This window comes from Lycium ferocissimum, chromosome 9 (genome assembly GCF_029784015.1).
Source record: "Lycium ferocissimum isolate CSIRO_LF1 chromosome 9, AGI_CSIRO_Lferr_CH_V1, whole genome shotgun sequence".
Taxonomy (NCBI): Eukaryota; Viridiplantae; Streptophyta; class Magnoliopsida; order Solanales; family Solanaceae; genus Lycium; species Lycium ferocissimum.
This window is the reverse complement of record NC_081350.1, coordinates 5358419-5370791: the sequence shown is the minus strand read 5'-3', so window position 1 is coordinate 5370791 and position 12373 is coordinate 5358419. Positions and strand designations below refer to the sequence as shown.

The 12373-nt window shown below is 35.6% G+C and overlaps 2 protein-coding genes across 3 annotated transcripts; both read left to right on the top strand.

The window, feature by feature from the left end:
* Positions 1–2383: 2383 nt before the first annotated feature.
* LOC132029540 (uncharacterized) lies at positions 2384–3961 on the top strand. The gene is made up of 3 exons (XM_059418792.1): positions 2384–2703; positions 2812–3670; positions 3897–3961. Exons 1-2 carry the CDS (start codon positions 2624–2626, stop codon positions 3419–3421), a joined length of 690 nt encoding a protein of 229 aa, XP_059274775.1. The 5' UTR covers positions 2384–2623; the 3' UTR covers positions 3422–3670; positions 3897–3961.
* A 2103-nt stretch (positions 3962–6064) lies between these two features.
* On the top strand, positions 6065–10674 carry LOC132029542 (uncharacterized). 2 transcript variants are annotated; one of them, XM_059418794.1, is made up of 4 exons: positions 6065–6110; positions 6544–6651; positions 6747–7176; positions 10464–10674. In XM_059418794.1, exons 1-3 carry the CDS (start codon positions 6081–6083, stop codon positions 7047–7049), a joined length of 441 nt encoding a protein of 146 aa, XP_059274777.1. In that variant the 5' UTR covers positions 6065–6080; the 3' UTR covers positions 7050–7176; positions 10464–10674. The 2 variants fall into 2 exon arrangements, with proteins under 2 accessions (XP_059274777.1, XP_059274776.1); XM_059418793.1 differs by lacking the exon at positions 6065–6110 and adding an exon at positions 6262–6468.
* Positions 10675–12373: the final 1699 nt, after the last annotated feature.

Here is a 12373-nt window from a genome sequence, read left to right as displayed (position 1 = left end):
TGATATTGGTATGGTGTTGTCGGAAAATATGTTATAAGATTGTTATTGTGTGCGGTGGAGTTGGAAGGTCTTGAAGGAAATAATATGTTGATGAAATTGTTAGAATATATTTTGAATTGGTTATTGGAATTGTTAGTATGAATGTTGGTATTGTGTTAATAGTTTGGTCGGGTTTGAATTCCCGGATTGTGATTGATGAGAAATTTGGCTATATTGAATGTTGAGGATGGTATATTTACAAAGGAAGTGCTGCCCGTTTCGGTAGCCAAGTGTTTCCTTAAGATTCTAGCTCTAAGAATCCTAATAAGAGTTTGGTAAACATGACCAATTTGCGAGATTTTGACGAGATTGCGACGTGAATTTGGAATAGCAAAAGGAGCGGAAAGAGGTATGTAAGGCTTCACCCTTCCTTCTATGGCATGTCTTAGACGTAATAAGTTGGGTACGAGCCTCGGGGGCAACTCTATTCCCCGAAATCCGCACCTAAAGTTTTACTTCTTTCCTTCAGTAGAATTGAATTAGAAAGGGTGCAAAATGTTGGAAAGACCTCCTAAACCTCTAGAGCTTGCGTAAAGAGGACCCGGTTATCTTAAATCATTATAAATACTGCTATGACACGTAGCATAGGTAAATATGTCAATGATGACCGTGATAACGATAACGCTAAGAAAGAATATATGTCCATGATAAGCATGACAAAGGTGATTCCTTGACTAAGGTGAAGAATATGATCCTATAACGATAACGATGGAGTCGAAAATGAACAAAATGCCTACGTTAGATATGTGGACGATATACTTTGCCATAAAAGTGAAAATATGAGAATATTAAACTATTTCTGGATATCCCAATTCTATTGAAGGTAATGACTATTCTAAGGATTCTAAATACATGGAATTATGCCTTATGACCCCGATTGATGTGTGTGCCCGCCATACGTATATGTATATGCTAACAGAATCAGAGCGCTATATAGACGCTGATAAATATACATGACGTAAGTATATGTATATGACAGCAAAATCAGAGCGCTATAGACGCCGGTAAATATATATGATAAAAGTATGTGCATGTGACAAAAAGAATCAGAGCGCTATAGACGCTGATATATGTATATGATATGAGTACACGTATATGATGGAAGAGCCAGGGCGCTATAGACGCCGATATTTATACATGAAATATGCATATATTTACGGGGAAAATGGAGATAAGGGCAGAGCGTTATAAACGCATATCCACCTGATCAGTTGGCATTACATGACATGATATCGTCCCGGACGCGGGATGCCCGGACGCGGGATGTGCATATTTATGGTTAAATGGATCGGCTGCCGACGCCTCGGCAATATGATATATTCTAATCTTATGTATGTATGTATATATATGAATAAGGAAAGCTAAGAAAGCACGGCATCTGCCCAAGGGCACTTATATGTACAGGTCATGTTTCTATCCCAGGACTTGTGTTGTGATTCTTTTATGCCATTATACATGATTTATGTTTTCGCAGATTACTATTCATGCCTTACATACTCGGTACACTATTCGTACTGACGTCCCTTCTTGTGGACGCTGCGTTTCATGCCGCGCAGGTCAGCAGACAGGCGGATTTGATCCTTAGGAGCTCTACCAGCCGTACTTGACAGCGCTCCAGTTGTTCCGGAGCCTCACTTCTGTGGTACTCTTTTGTGTATATTTTCGGGCACGATAGTACTCGGCCCTTTCTATGTATAAGTGTACTATGTCTAGAGGCTCGTAGACAGATATGTACAGTCAGTCATGTACAGTTAAATATGTGGTATTTTGGCATCTTAATGCTGTTGTATGAAGCGATAGCGAAGCTAACTAGTCTATGTTCATAATGACGCTGCTAATGTTAATGTTCAGTCCAAAAAAAAAAAAAATACGGCACCGTTCATACGACTTGCTAAGAGGTACAGGTAAAATGATAGGTAAGGGGTGCTCGGTACAAGTATCGGGTACTCGTCACGGCCCCTAGTTGGGTCGTGACATATGATTATTGAGGTATGAGGATGATTAAATAATGTTCCTCATATAGATAGTATGCTTAACATAGCTCCCAAACTTGAATAATAATCTAGTCTTGGAAAAGAATTTCAAGGTTTTGCTCTTTATGCTCTTTAATTGGATTTTCTCGAAAACCCTATGTTAAGAACATGGTTTCATGATTAGATTAAGAGCATGATAGAATTGATTTGGAAGAGCTTGGAATGACTTACCTTGTCGTTTTGGTTTGTTGGGAGAAGAACACTTCGTTTCTAGGGCTTGGAATTATGAAAAATGAAATAAAATAAGCAAGAAATCTGGTATTTATAGGTTCTGGTGCGGGTTGGGAAATACAGTCCGTATACTGAAGTACAAGGGGTTTGTTCGTAATCGATCTAATCCAGAAGGATCAATAGCGGAGGGATTTTTGGCCGAAGAGTGTTTAACCTTTTGTTCGAGATACCTACATGATGGGGTGAAGACAAAATTTAGTAGGTATCAGACCGAGGATGATGAGGGCATTCAAACAAAGGAAGATGACTTTTCACATATATTTCCTAAGACAGGCCATCCAATTGGAAGTAAGAAGACAAGGAAAGGCAAGACTTTTGACATGGATAGTCATGAGTGGTTTGAAGCACATCGGTATGCTTTGTTCAATACTGGAGATGAACAAGTAGAGACATTTATCAAGTAAGATAAAATAGTCATTTGTATTTTTGAACTTCATTTATTATGATAATGTGTTTTAAATTTCAATTATATATACCTAATGATTAAATATGACATACATTCTTGCAGGGAACATAAGAATATAATTGATAAACATGCTAGAGGAAATGCATGGGTAAAAGCACAGATTCATAGTCGAGAATTCAGTGATTGGTTTAAAGAGAAAGTTAAAAAGGTTAAAGTGCCCAATCATTTAATATGGCTATCTTATGGGCCTAATGAAGTGGCAAAAAGATATAGTGGATATTTCATTAATGGATACCAATTTCATAAGATGCAACGGGATGCTCGATGCAAGACTCAAAATAATGGAGTGACTTTGTCAGCAACAACAGATAGTTTTGCTAGTGCTAGGGACCAAAATCCCGTTGATGGAATGGTTACCTATTATGGAGTTATTCAGGATATCATTGAGATTGATTATTGGGGTTGTTTTAGTGTTGTACTATTTAGATGTGATTGGTTTCATAACGAGATCGATGGATATGGGTTGACTCGGGTATACTTCAAGAAAAAATGCAGCACGGATGACCCTTTTGTACTAGCATCTCAAGTGCATCAAATTTTTTATGTGGAGGATCCAATTGAGAAAGAGGTTTATTATGCAAGAAATAAAGTCCCTGTTGATTTGTATGATTTGGCGGAAGAGAATTGTCCTAATATTGAAGAAACATTTTAGGGGGAGCTTAATGATGACATTGGCTCATCAGAGAGATTACCCGATGTTGATGTCAGATGGTCGAGAGAAGATCTCCTTGTTGACATCATTGACGTGCCTTCCCTTGCACATCATTCACAAGATGTAACTATAGAAACATCGGAAGAGGAGGATGACTTTGATGATACTAATTGGGATTGGATGGAGCCTGATGATTGACAAAGGATCTACTGAACTTATTCAATTATATACTCTTCATCATTTTTTGTAGTGAGTAATAAATGCCCATTTTGTAATCATGTGAATTTAAAATTGGACTCCGTTTGCTATCTCTTCTCTTTCGGTAAATGTGCTTACTTTCATGTTTGTCTCTAAATTAGTGCAAGAGATGTTGGATACATTATGAAATATTTCTTTCTCATATTCATTTGGAAAAAATTATTTTTATTGGTGAGCACCTTGTTAAGTCTTTTTTTTTTCTCATATTCATTTGCAGTATCCATATTTCTGCAATATCTCTGAGGACTCTTTAACTTCATAGCAGACCAACAAAATTTCAGGTTCTAATCTCTCACTCTATCTCTCAGTTTTTTTCCTTCAAATCTAGGAAGAACACATAGAAACTCTATTTTAACTTATTTCAATATTACATTTTGAAAGTTACAGTTAGCAATGGAATTTATGAGAAAAAAACATTCATCACAATAGTTCACCGTAATAGTTCTTACGAAAGTTCAGAAATGGGTTCTTGTATTCTTTTGAGATAATATAAAATGAATTTTGAATTGTCAAGTAAATTTGATCGTAAAAAAATATTTTAACACGTGGCAACATCATAAAGGGCTATTGATAAATACTGGACAAAAAACTACTGCCAACACACATAATATATCTTCCTCTTGTGTGATTATATGACAAGAATATGTATTAATGGCTCTTTTATTTGTTTTTGATGGGAGATATAGTTATAAGAAGACATAAAACCAATAAATGCTTGCCTTTATTACTTATTACTTATTCTCTTCCTTGAATCAAGACTCTGCTTAGAACAGAGAAGAAAAAGATAATAGTAAATAAAAATCCTACTAATTTAAGATGGTTTGAAGAAGATTTGCAGAATTCACTAAGCTTTTTCTCCTCCCTAGTCTTCATCATGTAGTATTTCATATTTGTCATATTCAGTATTCTGCTTGTTATTTTTGTAGTCCGGATTTTCTAACTTGTTCAATCTTAGATTTACATAGATTTGGATAGTTATGAGTCAACAAAGGCCTTCAAAAAGAAATAAAAGAGCACAAAACAGGACATATGCTAAACATGGTTCATTATCATCCTTGGCAAATAAAAAACGGAAATTATTGACCACAAATGAAACTGTTCAAGCTATATGGTCAGAGAAAGAGCATCTGCTAAAATTAATTGAAAAACAACAGTCAGTAGCACCACAATCTAAAGCAAATGGACAATTTGTAGAAGAGCAACCTGTAGAGGAGCAATCTATAGAGGAGCAACAATCCGAAGAGGAGCAACAATCTATGTAGAGGAGCAAGTGCAAATGGATTCTACCATTCCTCCAACAAATGAACAATCTGGAGAAGAAGAAGAAGGTAATATATAGCTTAGAAAGTTATTGAATTAATCCATGACTTCTAACTTCTTGTATTTTCTTATAACTTTAGGCCCTTCTTGTATTTCTTATAACTTCTTGTATTTCTTATAATGTACATGGCCGACATGAGCGTAAATTGATCCTACTGAATAGGCACAATCAACCCGTTGGTCCTACTGACGACGTTGTAATAGAGTTTGGTAGCTTCCTCGGCACATTAGCTAGGACTGCGACCCTTTGCCCATTTGATATTCTTGATTGGAGGAAAATGGACACAACAGATGATTTATGGGAATATACCAAGGTTTGAAGTTTCCAATATTTAAGTATTTGTTAAAAGTATTTTATATTTTTTGGCTAACCAAATGACACAAAATTGTAGGAGAAATATGATATTCCTGAAGCTGTGAAATAGTGGACTTTGGAAGCAATTCATGGTGCATGGAGAAGGCATGAAAGTGACTTGAAGAAACTTTGAAGTCAGTGATGAAATCATAATGGCAAAAAGGCCGGGTCATATTCCAGAATGTCAATTTAAAGAGCTCCTCGAATATTGAAAGTCTAAGAAATTTCAAGTAAAATATATTTCCGGAATCAATTTGTCTTCTCTGGTGCAACTTTTTTTTCCTGTCTCTCTCTTCTCTTCTTTGATGCAATATGGCTACCGATGTAGGTTTTTTTTTCCTTTCTATCTCTTCTCTGTTGTAGTTTCTTTATGTGTCATGTGCCACAACTTGCTTTTTTTTTTACTTTGGAATAGATTGAGGATTTACTTTCTCTTCTCTTCTGTTGTATGTAGTTGTCTTTATGTGTCATGTGCCAATCATGTAGAAACAAGAGACCACTTGTTTTTTGAATGTATTTTTTGCTAGGGACTGGTGGAATAGATTGATGGTGTGGTTGCAATATCAGGATGGAATAAAAATCACATGGGAAGACAGTCTATGCAGAAATAGAGAAATCTTGGAATTTTTAAAGGGACAACCATATATTATAAATAGTATTGCAAGATATCATTCTTTGTGTTTGTGTGAAATATTTGTTAATCCATTGTTGTGTCATTCTTCCTAGATGATTGAGGATTTACTATTTTTAATCCAGGTTGTTTTGTATATTCAATTTCTTGGTGTCTACAGTAATCTGTATGCTGCTCTTGATGTTAAGTTGGCTTAAGATAAAGTGGCTTTACTATTCATGTGTTTGCTCCATTTGCAACCAACTTTGAACCACCATTGCACCACATTTCCTCATTTTCATGCTGATATTGTATGCGAATAGTTGTCTGTTGTTAGCTTGGCTGTGGCTTAATATTTTATATTGGTGATTTTTACCAGTTAATATATTTTATTGATTTATTTATTTACAGAAAATGTCTGAAACAAATACTAAGAATCGGAAGAAGTTGATGAATCCGCACACAGCCGGCAAAAAAAGTTTCGCTTTAGTCCGCAATAAATTGGTGTGTTCTCTTAATTTTTATAAGTCTTAACCTGTCATTTTAAGAAATTTTTCATATCCATTTTCATGTGACTAGGAAAAAAACAAGGAAAATGTATCACTTAAGGAGCTCTTTGTAGAAACAAGAGCAAGGAAACCCGGGCGCTCGTACAAGGAGTCCAATGAAAACACATCTAGTAAAATTGTACGTATATTATTTATTGCAAGTTCTTATTGAGATCAATTATTAATTCTTAGTTTTTGTTTACTTGAATCCGCTTGTTGGATTTGCCTTATTAGGCTGAAATGGAGGAAATTGAAACACAACTGAGCGCACATGATAGTCAGCCTGCTGATGCATATTCAGCCGTTATGGATCCTGAACATCCGGGACGTCTTAGATTATATGGACGGGGGTTTACAAAGACTTCTTTGAAAAGAAAAGCTGGCAATTTTGAACCAACTTCAAATGCCACAAATGATGTAGTGCAACAAATGCAAGAAAAGATCCAAAAAATGCAGGAAGAAATGGAGGAGAAAAAGAGAACTATACGATCAGAGGTTACTACAGAAGTTACTGCAAATGTAATTGCACAACTTTAGCGTGCATGATTAATTAGTCCAGACATGCTAGCAACATTGTTTGTTCCTTCACCGGGAGAAGCTATTTCTGCACCACAGGCTGCTAATCAAATAACCCGTCGGCCATCTATAGATAACAACAATTAAGGTTAGTGTCACTTCTCTCTGTAACCTGTTGCTGCTTCTTAGTATCATGTTGCACAACCTGGTTCTGATTTTTAGAAGTATAAATTTGTTACACCACCTGGCTGTGTTTGTCTCCTTTGTTCCTTTGCTGTTGTGGTTTCTGCATGTCTGTATTTTCCTTCCAACCTAATTTAGCTTGATTAGAAGCACTTCAATGCTTCTTTGTATTACTCTTGTTCACATGATTTACCCCTGATAAACCAGCATCAGACCTTTCAGCCTGAAAATTCTGTTGCTTATGAACACTAGAACGGGAGTCACAATGTCATGACTTTTAGATTTTTCCTCATTATCAGCTGCATCAGCACCTTGAACTGATTTCTCAGGAGTAGCTTCTACACTTTCTTGAAAATTTGCCGCTTCTTGGCAATTTGCATTCACACTCTTATCTGGTATATACACTTGCATCTTTTCTAGAAATTGAGTGCCTTGTACCTCTTGATCTTGAACTTTTTTAACTGTTGCCTTATTTATAGTCTCTACTTCATCAGTAACTTTATTAAACATGAGATTAATTTCTTGTGAGGAGGACAGTGATCCAGGAGACTGCTCCTGCTTATTTCCTTCACCTGAAAACTCTACCATCTTCCGCATCTTCTTCTAATTGGTTACTTCAGAAATTCCTCTCACCACCAGTGCAAGAATCAGTAGCAAAGGTAGTAGAAGGGATATCTTGACATACTTGATTAATTGTAACCATCTCCACAGTTGGTTTAGAGAAAGAAACTTTCATGCATTGTTTAATAGGTGACTGCTTTTTCTTTCCAGGAGTAAAAATTGGTGCATTAACATTTAATGGCTTTTCCACAACTTTGTCCCCTACTGCAGCTTCTACCACCTGATTTCCAACAGTGTTATATACTTCATTCCCTTGAGGCAAAGCCAACTGTTTATGGCTATTTCAACATTGCATTATCTATCGCAACCAATAATAGGTTCATCAGAGCTACCTTCCGCATCCACACGTTCTTATACGCTACTTGCGTTTGCCTCAACAAGAAGTTTTTGCATTACAACTGCTTGCTTCCTTGAACCAAGTTCTATACTTATCTGATCAGTTCCTGCAACTGCAACAGATAATTCACCTCCCTGAGCAACTGAAGGCAGTTGATTTCTCTCAATCCCATTTAATTGTTTTGCTGTCTCCATCACTGGCACTGTTACTGCAACCAACTGTTTGTTAGCATCAACATCAAGCACCTCAACAACTTCTTCATGCTCACCCTCTCCATCCTCTAGAGCTACAAACTTATTATTAGTTTGAATGCTCTTAAGGTCAACAGTAACCAGTTCCTTTCCAGTGTTAGAATTCACTTCTTTTCCTTGTGTCAAAACCAACTGACTCTGATCATTATCATCCACCCTAGCAGGATTTTTTCCATTGTTAGTCTGCCATTTATAGGGGTATTTAACATTGCCAAGTACTTTCCCACTTTGTAGAACCTTAATAACAGTCTTATGAAACTTGTCAGGATAAAAAACTTTATGTTTGCCTTTGGTATTACCCTTAACAGGTTCTTGAGCATTGTTAGAGTTAGCAGCTTGCTTACCTCTATCATTATTTCTCTTCTCATCACCAGTGTGTTCCTTATTAAGTTCCTCACTTTGCTCCTTCTCAGCTAGTAGTTCAGGATGCAGATTCTAGCATCCTTCTTCGTCATGACCTTGTAGGCAACACACTTTGCAATACTTAGGCATGTAATCATAATGAATTTTAACCCACCTCGATTTAATCTCACCATTAGATGTATCTATAGATTGAATTTGAACTCTTTTAGGATGCTCAGCTAAAAGATCAACCTTCACCTTCACACGAGCACAACTTGGCCTTATTTTATTTTTGGTTGCCTCATCTAATGTAAGCGGCTTCCCAACTGCAGAAGCCATTAAAAAAATCTGATATTGGCCAAAATAATTAGGAGCCAACGTGGGAAAAGATATCCATGCAATCACAATAGACGTTTCTTCATCGGGTGTAAACCAAGGATCCCATTTCAAAGTTCTCATGGGATGATACCATTGCGTCTCCTTAATCCAAAAAGAAGGTTTTGACATAAGTGTAACATAGTCTTCCAACAAGCTACACCTAATCAAGACATGTCTATTACAAAGTAAACCAGCTATAGTTTTGTGCCTAATGATTATAAAGGTCGAGGAGTAATGAGAATGGAACCGATACTAATACATGGCAAGAAATGTGTTTTCAGTGATTATTTTTATGAAAAACATACACTCGTTTTTTGTTGTTTTGTACTTTTTCTCATAATTGATCAAAGCTTGGATGGACAAGAGTGTTTTCTTTTCTTTGGAAAATATCATAAACTAAATATTAATTCTTGTATTTGGTACAGTTCTTTAAGGTGAAACTTTGCTAGGTCTACTTTTAACGTTCAATGTATTTTTTTTTTTTTTGATATTGCAATTTTAAGGATTTGATTGAACTTTTCTAATAACAAAATTCATTACTCTCTCCATTCAACTTTTGTCTTCGTTTCTTATGTTAAGTGACACTTAGATTTTGGGGTGATTTATTGCTAAATAGTTGCATCTTTTTGCCTCTATCTGAGCAGATTGCCTCTTTCTTGAATGCAGTGTTCCTTGTAGCCCAATTTTATATTGTCAGATAGTGCTTCGTTGCCTAATGAACTAAAGATGAAATTAATTGGAGTAATATGGATAGTAACGATTCATATAAATTGATTTCAACTTGCTTGGATTGACGTCTAGTTGTTGTTTTTGTATGCCTGGTTAAGATATATAGCTACAGTATCTCAATTTTGCACAATTTACACAAAATGTAAAAGGCTTATCTTACATTAAATGGATTAAGCCTATACAATTTGAGAATAAATTTCTAAGACTGACTAGAACTCCGATTACATCCGAGTATATACATTGCCAAATTAGTTGGAATTATAATTTTTGGCCTTGTTCTCTTCTGTCTTCTTGAGATATCTCTAAGAAGCTCAGTTTGAGAATCATCGGCTTGAACAATTGCAATAACTGATAAAAATAGAAGCTTTCTCTTTCCTTACATGTATCTTTTTTTGTTGTCACTTTAATTTATTTGGTATCAATTGCTTGCACAAGCAATCTTGAAATTGTTCAGTAGCCATTTGCTTCATACTTGCTTTTTGAAATGAGCTGAATGGTTATTTTGAAACTGTTGTCATTAGTATATATATGCATTGTAGAGATTAAATTCTTTTATGAAAGATTTACTAAATCATTTTTCATTATCATTTGTAGGTGGTGAAATTGAACAAGGATATGAAAGAAGTGAAGACATGACTTAGGAGAATTGGGTTGATGTTTTTGAAAACTGAAAACTTGTGTGTTCCACCTCTTGAATGGTCAAATATTATCTTGATATTTTGCTTTTATAGATATTACCTGACCTCTAGGATCTTGGATTATTATTTTGGTATGACGTTGGATCTTGTATTATTATTTTGGTATGTTGTTGGATCTTGGATTATTATTTTGGTATGATGTGGGATCTTGGATTATTATTTTGGTTATGAATAGTTTCTTTTGATTGGTTTATGCATGGTTTATGTTGTGTCAGCCCTATATATAATATCTGTTGCAATAGCGCCATAATATTGTTATATCCCGTATTTTTGTACATTGGGATATTTTAAGCTAATCGCGGCAAGTTAAGGACAAGACTATTTTGGGATCCGAGGTAGAGACTTTTAACCTCCGATTTTGTTTTAATGCACAAGTTGTTTATAAATTTTATTTGGTATAGAAATATTAATGGAGATTAGGGATTAATTAACCATGATTAGATTATTAAGTGGGATTAAAAATTTAATTAGTCACTAATTAGCCATTAGTGGCCGTGTGGGCCCCACCCGTGACTTGGCCAAGTGTGATTGGCTCAAGCCATGAGTGGGACATGTGTCCAACTCTTAGGCATCATATATAAGTCAATTGGATGACTCACAAATTCATTTCATCATCTCCAAACCTAAGAAACCTTAAGAGATAGAAAGAGAGACTCTCGGCCATGGCTGGCCGAGATTGAAGCTCTTAAGTGTGATAAAAAATTAAATTTTCTTCAAACATTTCAACTCTCTAGAAGGTGTATAACAACGTGGGATTGATCTTAGGGCAACAAGAACAAGTATTAATTCAAGGCACAAATTCTAGCCAAGTTGAGAAGTCAAGTATTAAAGGTAAGGTTTAACTTTCTTTTGCATGTATTAAGGGTGGTTGTGAACGTGTTGTAGTTGTAGAAATGAATGAAATTCATGGAACTATGTGTGTTGGTGTTGAAGCCGTGTAGGGGCTGTTTGTGTAAGAGATGGTGAATTGATATTACTTGGTAATTTAGTTGTTATTGTTATGGATTTTATGATGAAAATGAAAGGATTTAATGGTTCAAGTTGGAGTTGTAATTGTTGTGGGCTGTTGTAGAAGTTGATATGATGTTAATATAGTTTCTTGCATTTATGTGGATGATGTTGTTAACGTGTGGTTGTTGGTATAGTTCATGAATTTGAAAGAAAGGAATGTGTTGTTGTTGTTCTTGTTGAACTTGGAAGATTATATGTTGTATTGTATGTTGGTTGGGCTGTTTTGGAGTGTTGTACGGGCTATCCGGAGTGTCCTCGAGTCATGTTTGAATAGTCTCGGGTTGATACTTAAATGCATGATTAGTGATGTTGGCTTGGTTGTATGTAGTTGATTTGAATAGAAGCGAAACGTCGTCTAATTATCTAGAAAGGAGTTACTAACGTTAGAATACGTTTTGAATTCCCCCGTAGCTTAACCGTAGTTCTTGACGTCTTAATATAGGTTGAGGTACTATTGGGCAACAGATACGTGTTGTGTCGCGAGTAAACGCTTAAAGGTATGTAAAGCCTATCCTTTCTTTCTTTGGCATGTCCTAGTTGTAAGTATGAAACGATATGAGCTTTGGGGTAATTCTATTCATAAGTTCCGAGCATGTATTATGATTCTTATTCACTTCTTGATATTAGAATTCTTAAAATAGTCGAGCTACTACCCTCGAGCTTTCTATATGATCGGATAGTAAATGATTCATGAAAGTTTCTATTCCTGAAAAACTCTATATTGACTAATGATCATAACCTTTATAAGTTGTCTCATATTAACTTGATACATGTCTATGATCCCTGAGGCTTTAT